This window comes from Homalodisca vitripennis, chromosome 2, assembly GCF_021130785.1.
Source record: "Homalodisca vitripennis isolate AUS2020 chromosome 2, UT_GWSS_2.1, whole genome shotgun sequence".
Classification (NCBI taxonomy): domain Eukaryota; kingdom Metazoa; phylum Arthropoda; class Insecta; order Hemiptera; family Cicadellidae; genus Homalodisca; species Homalodisca vitripennis.
In genome coordinates this window covers 99793195-99805303 of record NC_060208.1, presented here as the reverse complement: position 1 = coordinate 99805303, position 12109 = coordinate 99793195, and the positions used below count along the sequence as shown (strand labels likewise).

General features: G+C 33.4%; 1 protein-coding gene across 1 annotated transcript; it reads right to left on the bottom strand.

The window, feature by feature from the left end:
* Window positions 1–11212: 11212 nt before the first annotated feature.
* LOC124356313 (huntingtin-interacting protein K) lies at window positions 11213–11870 on the bottom strand. The gene has a single exon (XM_046807499.1). The coding sequence runs from the start codon at window positions 11654–11656 to the stop codon at window positions 11276–11278; it is 381 nt and encodes a 126-aa protein (XP_046663455.1). The 5' UTR covers window positions 11657–11870; the 3' UTR covers window positions 11213–11275.
* Between the last annotated feature and the right edge of the window lie 239 nt (window positions 11871–12109).

The window sequence follows — 12109 nt, the reverse complement described above, 5'->3', positions numbered from 1 at the left end:
TTTATATACAATCAGCCTATTTAAATTAACAGTCCTTATGATAGCACTTACCGAGGTTTTCTGTATAACTTATCCAAGAGCCCTAAACCACCACCGTTCAAAAGTGTATCAATATACTAACAGTTACCCGCGGGTTCGCAAGCAATGTCTTATTCAAGAAAAGGGACATCATAGGATTTTTTTAAATTGCATATTACTCATGATATATATTGGAAGACATTCCAATTTGAATATCCACGCAACATTCCACGATTTTTAATTTGTTAGCTCAAGTCATTTATTTTAGTAACACTTGAATTATTTTAATCAAAGCAATGAATTCTAAAGTCAAGGTCTGTTAGCTTTCTTAGCGAGGCCATTTATTAAGTAATATGAGTCAAATGATATTTTTGAAACGAAAGAGGCTTATCTGAGGAATATATAACCAAACGTAAATGCGAAATGTCAACACAACGGTACTTAGTAGCTTTAACGTGACAGAAGTACAAAAATCTATACAATCCCAAATAAAATATTTATAATTACACTAAATCGTTAAAAGAAACATCTGCCTCTTTTGCGGGACACCAGACTAGCGGATACCCTTGTTTTTATTCTTGGTTCTCTTTATTTATTTTCTCTTTTAAGCCTCGGCATTTAGCTACGCTGGCTTCAATGTACACTGCTTATCATGTTGGAACCTCACAGGGATTCATCAGGTAAAGAGCCGAGACTAATGTTCATTAGTCTACGGATGAGGGCGGTTTTCATTCTAAAGAAGAATAGATATCTGTAAACCTGATACATTACAGTACAAGTTCTTACTCTGTAACGCATGCTATATTATCAAATTGGTTCAATATAGGGATAATATCTAAACCTAATCAGTCTCGTAGCCCGCAGAATCAAACACGTTCGTTGCCCCTTCATTAGCCAGTTCGTGAACTGAATGTTAGTACCTCTAATGAGCTTCTTGCAAGTGTTTTCTCAAAGAAATTCTACCTCTACCGTTAGTGCTTATCTCTGGATCTCTCATTTGTTACACTATCTATTGATCGACATAATTCCTAGTCAATCCTATATTAGAGCATGCTAGAATAGCGTATATTTCAGCCTGAAAGACTGCACAATGCTCTCCCAGACATTCGCTGAGAGCTGTTTAGGGAGATGAACTCCAAACTACTCACTCCTTCCTACTACAGTCCTCCAAGGATCGAGTGGTTAATACAAAGAATTTGCTAAATACCAACTCTTATACCATATGTATAAGACTTTGACTTCTGTGACGTCGTGATGAATGACCGTTGAGCAATCGGACAGATTCCAGCGTGCTCAGAACTACTGTATTAGATTTATTTTTAATCTCAGACGTCATAAGCATGTTACACAATGTTTTCAGCAATTGTCACTTATGAAACTTCATTAACTACGTAAATTCTACATACGAGCTTTCAATTCTAAATTTAACCATCAAAATAAAATATCTTATTTATCTGTCCGATCATTTCAACTTTATCTCTGATATTACTGAACGACCTACAAGAAGGGGAGCCACATTACTATCAATTCCAATCCATCAATCACCAATTTTTAATAGGTACTTTACTGTTGAAGCTTGTCGTCTTTGGAATGCTCTCCCAGATGATATTAGATCTATTGAGAACCGTGCACGCTTCGGGGCGGGGATTAGGGGCCTTCTGCTCGGGGGCCTTTGGGGGTGACGGGTGGTGCTGCTTGTTGCGGTCATGTGGTCAGAGGATGTTAGAGTGATTGAAATTCTTCTTGTTCTCTCGCTCTCTCTCTATGTATGTATGTATATATATATAAAAACACACACATACTACACTTTTATTTTTATTTAATTTATAATTGACTGAAATTGTATCAAACTATTGTAAATTTACTGTATACAATATGAGGTTGAATGGTAGAGAGGGCTAACTCCGCCTCTTATAATAAAGGCATTTTTCATTTTCATTTGTAATATTGGTTGGTATATAGCTTTAGCAATAGTGCAGTGAGCTTTACAAAACGAGTTTGTCCCCTAGTGGCCCATAGCTTTAATTCGATACATGGATTTATAAGCTGCAAGTCTTGTGGTAGAAATCCCAGAAGAATTTCAAGTACAGCTGTTGGGCATCTAAATCTTCTATTATTAACAAGCAAGCCAGTCTTTTTAAGGTGGCAAGTTTCTCTTTGACCTTGCTCTGCCTTTGTCCACCAGACTAGCGAACCATACATGTGACACATCATCTGTCTCTACAAAACAACTCAAACAGTGCATCAGTGTTTAGCGTTATAACAAAGAATAAATATTACGGAAAGTCAAGCTAACAGGACTATACCACTGCTTTCCATGATCTGTCTGACAGTTTTAAAAGAAGGGGAGTGAAGCACCTTATATGCTCCCCTACAAGCTGTATAAGAGATAGGAGATTTATGTCATTTTCTAAATAATGGAATAAAATTTCAACGATATACAAAAGCTAATGTTATTATTGATTTGTACGTTCCAAAACAGTTTCCGTCACTGAGGAAATAAAAAACATTATTTCAAATAAATTCAAGACTAATCCCAGTCCACTTGCCTCCAATGATAGTTATCCAATGGAAATCATTGCTCTTGAGATGGTAAAACAACAGTGAAAAGGCCTCAGTGAGCTCGATGACATTATCCGATGATCAAGCTAGTGGTGTTTGTGGTTCCAGGCATCTTCACTTATTCTGATGTGCTAAAGCAGAGTAATAGTGGTCTAGTACAGTGTCTGACTCAGAGTTAGTTCATTAGATGCTTCACTGCAAAAATACTGTCCACCTCCTGTGCTCAGGAATGTTAATTAACTAATAGTTACAGTTTTAATGATGTAATTAACAGTACTTGCAATAAGTTCTACAAACCGCCAAAACAACCGATCAGGCCCTCCTGAGGAAATTTGCCACCATTGTCAGACTATTAAAGATGGTGTACCGCTCAATTGCTATTGCAGGACAGTTAAAGAGCAGGTGTATGATGTATGTATATATATATACATAAACATATACTTATAAACATAAGTCTGAAAAAACCTACTTTTGGCAAAACAATCCTTTATCTAAGCCCAAAATTAGATAACTTATTATCACTCTATATCTGTATGTAAAATAAATACTAACTATCTAACTGTAATAATTTACATCTTATATTGCCAGACTAGTGTTGAATAAAAAATTACAATGAATGTTAAGATGAGAAATAATATCACAATTATACAGGGTGTCAATTAAGTCTGGAACCTCTTTTTTAATTTTTGAACCATAATAGAAAGAAATACCAAAGTTCACACGTGCTTACTGGTGATAGTAACCTACACATCTGCCCAATTACCGACCGGATAATCCCTTTGGGGGACGGTCCACAAGGAGTCAGACAAAATTCTTAAATAGCAGCATAGGTCAAGTTTGGTATCAAATTAAAGGTCTTACTTAGCAGAGTACAATGCCGCAAATTGGACTTCAAAAGGTGGATTCATTCAGTAGTTATAGCTATTTGAATTTTAAAACAATTTAACAATGTAAATTATTAAGTATTACATGTAAACACCAATTTTTAAGTACCTGTGATCAAAGTAAGTGTTCAAAATGTTCCCCTCCCATCATCTGACAATGTAGTAATCGAAGCCAGGAATCAATAATATATTATTACCAATAACACAACTACTGTTAGAATGTGAAAGTGGCAGATTGAGTCAAACACAGCATCCACAGAAACTTAACGTTTGGGCAGGTATTATAGGAAATCAAATTATGGGCCTATTATTTATCAATGGTAATTTAAATGGTGACTCGTATCTAGCAATACTCCAAAATGAGATAATTCCTGCACTACAAGCTGCTCTTGGTCGACAATTTCAAAGAATTTATTTCCAACAAGATGGCGCGCCACCACACACTTTGCTCTCCTTGTTAGAGAATACTTGGATACAATATTCCTTCACAGATGTATTGGAAGACGTGGTTGCAGTATAGTGGCCTGCTCGGTCCCCTGATTTATCTCCGCTGGATTTTTTTCTTTGGGGATACCTCAAAGATAAAGTTTATTGTACTAAGCCTCGAGATTTGGCGCACCTAAGAAATCTCATAGTCCAAGAAGCTCAAGATATTCCTCGTGACTACCTTCAAAATGCAGTGGATGGCTTTTACAACCACCTAGGACATTGCCAGACGATGGTAGGGGAACATTTTGAACACTTACTTTGATCACAGGTACTTAAAAATTGGTGTTTACATGTAATACTTAATAATTTACATTGTTCAATTGTTTTAAAATTCAAATAGCTATAACTACTGAATGAATCCACCTTTTTAAGTCCGGTTTGCGGCATTGTACTCTGCTAAGTAAGACCTTTAATTTGATACCAAACTTGACCTATGCTGCTATTTAAGAATTTTGTCTGACTCCTTGTGGACCGTCCCCTAAAGGGATTATCTGGTCGGTAATTGGGCAGATATGTGCGTTACTATCACCAGTAAGCACGTGTGAACTTTGGTATTTTTTTATATTGTGATTTAAAAATTTTAAAAGAGGTTCCAGACTTAATTGACACCCTGTATATTATTCCAATAAGAACATGATGTGAAAATATGTTGACTGTACAATAGTCTTTAAATATTTATACTATATTTTAAATAAATAGATATAAAAATAATAATTTTTTATTCTCATTATTTATGATTTTTACCTTTTTAATTAAATAACAAAAGAACACATTTTACAAAAGCCTACATTTCTTAGAATTATTGTAAATAAATATCTACTAAAAAATATTATTTTTACAAGTGTAAACTGTGTGAAAATATTTTCAGGAGACCATCTTTTATTTTATAAGAAACTAATAAAACTAATTAAAATTTTTATTACATGTTATAATACAATGACAATCCAAAAATATTTAAATGTGTTCGTATTTTATAGTGATAGTAAAATATTTTGATTCTACAGAAAAGATTTGGTGACTCATCATTGTCATGTTGTGCCAAATAAAGAATTTGTGAAAGAAGGTAGTCTAAGTGAATTTTTCAATCCAAAACTAAATTATAAAACAAAACTATTAAGACAGATAGTAGTTGTTTTGTTTTAACAAATGCTAGAGTTGAAATTTGCTGAGAATATTTTTAAAACCTATTTAATAAATTGTGTGGAGTTTGAAAATGTTCGGTGCATAAATGGGCAAGTCATATAAAATCAAATGTTTAAACCTCTTCATGGGACACCCAGTATAAGTGTCTAAGATATAAACTTTAAGAAAATATCATTTGTAAACCTACAGTTTCAAATTATTTTATTTATATCAGTATTTTCATACACAAAGAACACCAATAATACATTTACATAATCACTAATTTGTGTACTGCTGATTTGCTAATATACAGGGTGAGGAAGTGTAACGCCACGATTTTGAACAATCACCAATAATTTATTTACAAAAAAGGATGATTGTTTTAATACGAATCCTAAGTACATGAGTGGAAATTATTGTTATATACCGTAAAACAATAATGTTTTGAATATAGTCTTAGTAATGTGGCATCTTTGGTTTAGCACATATTGTCGGAGTTTGAGAAAGTAGTCCACCCATGACGTTCTGTCACATCTATAATGGAATGTTTCTAGTTTTTTACTGAATTCGCTCTTTCAGATCTTCTTTTGTTCTTGACGGATTTTCCTCATCGACTGCACTTAAGATAACACCAGAGGAAAAAGTCTGGAGCGATCAAATCTGGTGAACGAGCAGACCAACCTGTCCTAATGCTTAATGCACATGATCGATGTTCAACGGGGTCCAGATTGTTCTTACACAACCACCTCTTTTCTTTGTCGTGCTAACAGTGGCTTCAAAGTTATTCACCAACGCTTTTCTTGATAGAACAGGAGCCCGTGGCAGTAGATTAAATCCACAACAGAAAGCGTGCTGAACATCAACCACACTATCTGTGTTTTTATAATAGCACTTAATAATAATTATGCCTTAGTAATAATTTGCCTTTATAGCAAATGCACATTGTGCACTGATCCAACGCTCCATGGCTACTTAAATGTCCACTTGTCTAGACGCTCATTATGTTTACCCCACTCTCATGACCTACCACCACGCTTGCCAGCTGGAGTCGAAATCTCATATTTTACTGCCTCACCTTGTATGTGTTCCAATGTACTTATTTGAAGTTTCTGTGGATTTGAGATTCAGCTTCGATACATCAACAGTCATTGTATAATAAAAATAAACATTACATAACACAATTAAAAAATCCAATGATATACCTGTATAACAAAATTGTTCTAGTATTTAAAATTGTACTTACTTATTGCTTGAATACTATAATTGTTGGATTTGTATAGTTTCTAATAGCTACTAGAAATACAAACAGTTAATTTTTTTTAAGCTTTTATTTAAAAACATGAATGAGAAAATAAATATTGTTTTTCTCTTGGAATAAAGAGGCGTATAACTATCGATACTACACATGGTACCGCTAGACTGAAAATGACTACTTCATTACCAATCAGTAATATGGTACTTGACTTCAATACAGGGCTTCTTTAATCATTGTTCTTCTTTCTACAGGGTTTTCAGTGTTTTAAATATTTGCTTTATTGCACAATGAAGACATATAGATAAAATATCGTGAATTTTAAATTATTGTATATTTTTGTAGATTTTATTCATTATTTAGTGATAGAATACTTTGTAATTGATTTCAAAATTGAGTGAAATGAGCTGTATTGAGAATGCCCACTAATACTAAGTATTGAGGTATACTGGTATTGAAATCAACACATTCCTTATTAGGAGGGAACGAATAAGTTAAGCGCTAAATGATAATTGCGCCTTTTATGATGTATTTGACATGGCAAGTACGAATGAATCAATGTTATTGATCAAGCTAATACCATTCTAAGCTATTACCCAAAATCACTGGAAACACACAATAGTATAGTAGTTGACATAGCAGACATTGTCTCTGATGAAATGGGATTTTCTGATCAGTTAGATTGGTGTTTAGAGCGTGTTATTTACCACCAGCCAGCCGTCCCACCACTTATCAGTTTTTTTGTGAAGGTGGAAACCATAGATTTGAGTGTTTAAATTAATTTACACCCACAAATAGCAGGGTGACAACAGTGATAGTAATTCTGATCAGCAGTGCTGCTGTGTGATTTGTAGGTAATTGAGTAACTACAAGTGATTATGGCACGTTAACTCTAATGCCATCAATAAATTTTGAAAGTTATTTATATGTTTTATTGTGGATTGCTTGAGCAGTTAAAATATTAGGAAATTAATTTATCACTTTTAAATTAGCCACCTTGTTTTTTCACAGTGAGAGTAAAAGTTCGTCTTGTAACCGTGTTATTTTAAAATCAAGAACTATTTTTATGAGATCGGAAGTTACCACGTAGTATGTAAGTACATATTAAATCAGCCACACTAATATAAATGTAACTATAACTTCCTTATTGCTTATTTATTAAACCTGTTTGTTTTTTACACTATTCGTTTGTAGTTTTTTTGGTTCAATTTCTTTACACTATTTTCAAATTCATTTCTATTCACACTGGTAACGAGATTAACCTATTGCATTCTTCCTACTCAACAACACAATATAAAGGTGCTGAAAATGACAAATAATGAATTTTACATCATTAAAACTGGAACTATTTTTCTTGCAAGATAATAGGAAGTTATGGTTAGGTGAATATGATATTTGTTTGCTTTTTCAATTTCTGTTTCCTAACTAGCAGTAATGGCATTAGTGATCAGACCATCCGAAATTTGATCTTTTAGTGATAGGTACTACCTCGAGGGATATTTTTCGTTTGTCACGCTGATGACCGGAGGTACTAGTGTCAGTTTCATATAAACTTTATTCTTAGAAGGTCTAAGTTAACGAAGACATCTTTAACTTGGATCAAATTCCCCAGATTTCAGAATTATTGTTAATTTACGTACCCAAAGATGGCGTAATGGGTGACGTCAACAGTAACCAATACGAGATTGACTCATGATCACAAGCCTACGTCACTCCCACAGAACAATGAATTATTACTGCACACTCATGAAAAGTAATTAAAATAATTATTATGTTAATTTTGATTGGCTACTCCAGCCATTAACCTTTGAATAGTAATCATTACACAAATTCTTTAGTGCCCTATGTGATTCCTACAGTAATCCTGACAGACGTGCGAGAAGCGCTATGGTGCTAAACAATTTACACAATAATGTTCTGTGATGAATAATCTCTCACCTGAATACGTATGCGGTCTAGCAGAATAAATAAAAAACTCTTTCAAGTAGTTTTCGTTATTCCCACTAAATCACAGTTACTCTTTTATTTTTTTCTCTCACACCCAATTTACTTCCATATGACAGCATTCAATCAGTTGTTCCGAATAATCAGCTTACTTTATTTCTCTTAGTGTATTGAATAACAGGTTGTAACCTTACTTTTATGTTACCGGTTGACCTGATTGTAAACGTTTCATTGTATGAATAAATAAATGTGGATGTTTGTGTAATTACTGATTGTGTAAAATGGCACGAGAAAGACTACACAGATGAATTTTTGGCCAAGATGCTCCCCTGAGGCTCAATACTCAGCATTTTCCCGTCACCATCCCTGCTGGTGGACAAGCCAAGGAGAGCTTCTCACGTGTGTAGATGGACGAGTGTCGCAGCGGCGCTGTGACAAGACAAGGATGTGCCAAGATTGCGACGTTCCGATATGTGTGCCCTCTGTTTCTGCGCCTTTTATACCATCAAATATTTCTGAGGAGATTTGTGTACTGTTACTATCTTGTATCTAACGTATACCTTTCTATGTTTATGAGAAAGTATTAAATAGCCTATTTAATCTTAAACTCATATTTTGTAAATATAATAACTTTTGTGCATAATTAGATTAATTTCTGTATAAATACAAAAAAATGCTTTCAAAACATTAGTGTTCTTCATAACACTTCTCCATAGTAAACCCAAATCACATAAAAAAAACAAAATATAAAAATTAAAAAACTCACTCTTACTGAGAAAAAAGCCAACAGTCAAAGGTTTAACCTCACTGTTATCCAAAATGACTAATAGCGACTACAAAACACAAAGAACATCTTTATTTGAAATAAAAAACGCAGTAAAATCTGATCAATCACAAAACGGGAAAAAATATTTCAATAACCACATGTGCAAATCCGATGCGTATTGTTAAATGAGACTGAGATCATAGAGGAAAAAAGTCAATCAATCTTCACCATAGAGGTAGAATATTTTTTAAAAACGAGGGTAAAGAGAAAAAAACAAATAACTCCTAAATTAATTATCCTCATGTAGTTGGTAGCCCTACTCTGACCTCAAAAATTCCTTGTATTTTTTTCGCCTGAATGTTGGTATCCCAATTATCCCCTCCACCAATGCCTGCCCCTCCTTAGCTTGGTATCTCTTCCACCCAGAAACCCTGATTATCATCGGTCCCCTACATTGATAAACTATTTGAAATATAATAAAAAATTTTAAACACATTATCAATTATTGTGCAATTATAAATCATACCGCCAAAATTTCTTTAGCTAGAAATTGATAAAAGTGGTTTGAGATCCGTATAGCTAGCATGGTTATTGTAAACTAGGGGTAGGGTACGATAAGCGGACCCGGTTTTTTATATCGAAATTTTCAAACAATATTACTTAATCATAACCATCGATATAATCAATCGATCTGATTAATTATTTTGAACAATATAAATAATCTATATCAACAGCTGTAAACACTTTCTAATAATACTCTTAATGTAATATTTCAATTTTATATAAGTAGCCTAACATTTAATTATTAAAAATGGCAGTCCATTTTAAAAACTATATGCAATGCTTTGAAAGATGATAAGACATGTTTTTCGTGACTTTAACATGTTGGACTCGTACCGAAAAACGTATGTGAAATTTGCGGGAAAGAAAAAACTGTAACTGTGAGAGGAGCAAATATGATAGTTTTCAGTTTTCCTAATTTTGGTTATAATCATTTGTTTGATCACTGTAAATATTAAATTCATATTTTAATTTAAAACATATGATTGTTAATGAGGACTATAGATACTTTTATATCGATTGATAGTCTAGGATTTGAGATGCAAATATTACGTATCGATGACTACATTCTTCGATATAAAAAAACCGGGTCCGCTTATCGTACCCTACCCTAAACTGGAACCAAATAATTAACTTGATAGCTTAAAAAATAAAAAGTTCTAGTGTTTTAAGTACAAGCATGCTTATTTTTTTAACTATGGCCTTTATCTATAAAATGTGACCAGCACTCAAAAAATTAAAGGTACATGTTACTGAATTTCAAAATGCTAAGATTATTAAGTAATACCTAGGATATATAATAGATTTAGACAAACCAGCTGATTTCTACTGGGTAGACTTTAATAAGCGGCCTACACTCATTTGGTTGTTTTTATCGAATGGTTCGATGTTTTGATATATAGAATTAATTCAATATTAAAATTTATTTAACTTAGCACATGATTCCAACTTATTAGTTATAGTAATTTTAATGTAACAATACACATTATAAGAGGAAAATATGTGAGATATTTCTCACAAGTGCCGAGATTTGTTAAGTGGCTTCAACATGTGGGTTTGGTTCCTGGTAACCCATGGAAAGAATTCTTTCCTTCATTTCATAAAAGCGGTTACTTATTGATATCAAGCTGGGCAACTTATAAATATTGTAAGGTTTCTTTGATACTAAGTCTAGGCCATAGATGGTTCTGTTATTTTGTAAAGTTAGTGTTAAATTTATGGTTTTAAAATTGTAATGTACGAGATTCTTTTTGTTATGGTAATGTCTTGAAACTCTTTATTGTGTATGATTTTAACATAGGTATCGAAGTTGAGTAATATATCGAATTGTTCAATACTAATAATCGAATAATGAGTGTAGGCCACTTATTGACGTCTGCCTTTTCTACTTATAGTCTATATGTTGATACATACATATGTGATAATAAGTTTTTACCTACATCTGCGTAGTAACTGCGAGACTAGATGAAGAAGGGGAAATACATCCTATCATGTTATAAACTAACATGAAAAATAGGGAAGACTTATATGTACGATTCCAAAGGCTCTAACCTTTTAAAGTAAAATAAGCTTATCTTACCTTTGAGGTTATTTATATAAGTCACTTCAGACAAGTTTACTTACAAATAATTTAATGAGAGTGAAAATTGTACAAAGAAATAGTATGTAACTTTATTGTCATTCTGTTAAGGCTATTAAGGCTTGAACTACGTTCCCACAATGTTCTCGAAGTGTGCGTTCAGCCAGGTTCTGAGAAATTCCCATTTCTTCTACAATTAAATCAACGTCTTCCTTTTTAATGTTTACTTTGAGCAAATCCTTTTCTTTGGCAATTTTTTCTGCAGCTTCCTTATTCCTACGGTCTCCAATTATAGTCATTGCACCTTTAAATTCATCTGTGGATAAAATTTCCTTTTCTTCGGCGTAGTCTGTTATTTTTTCCAAATCTCCCGCTGTAGCAGAATCAAAACGGGCCGCTTTCTTCTGTGCTAAATCTTCGTCAGTTAGGTTAGATTCCAGTTCATCTGAACCTCCATTAGTATTATGAATATCAGCCATTGTTAACTATTCAAGAGTGTTATTTATAAAGCCCTATAAATATTATAACACAGTTCACGTTTGTACACCACAAAGTAAATAATGATGAACGTAAGTTGAAGTATAATGTCTCAACGGTATATAACACACCAACAGTTTGTTGTAAGAAAACAACACACGAACATCCAAGGCATTGAGGTTGGGAATAGGGAAGGGATTGGGCAAATCTGCTTAAAAAAGTAATGCGTCACCTGTCACCTGGTAAAGAAGTTTTTTTTACTTTAGTCAACAATCTGGCAGCCTGGATTTTATCCATGAGGCATAGCTATTCACATGTTTTGTGGTTATTCTTAATAATTTTGGTCTCAAAGAATGAGATGATATTCTGTTAGTATCAGCATTGGTTGTGAAGACAAAGTTAATTAGCAATTGCAGAAGTCAATGTTGCCGCTGAAGGGACACTACAGGATCAGG

Coding starts and splice junctions, on each gene's coding strand:
- LOC124356313 (XM_046807499.1), bottom strand. CDS start 11,656: ATGGCTGATATTCATAATACTAATGGAGGTTCAGATGAACTGGAATCT.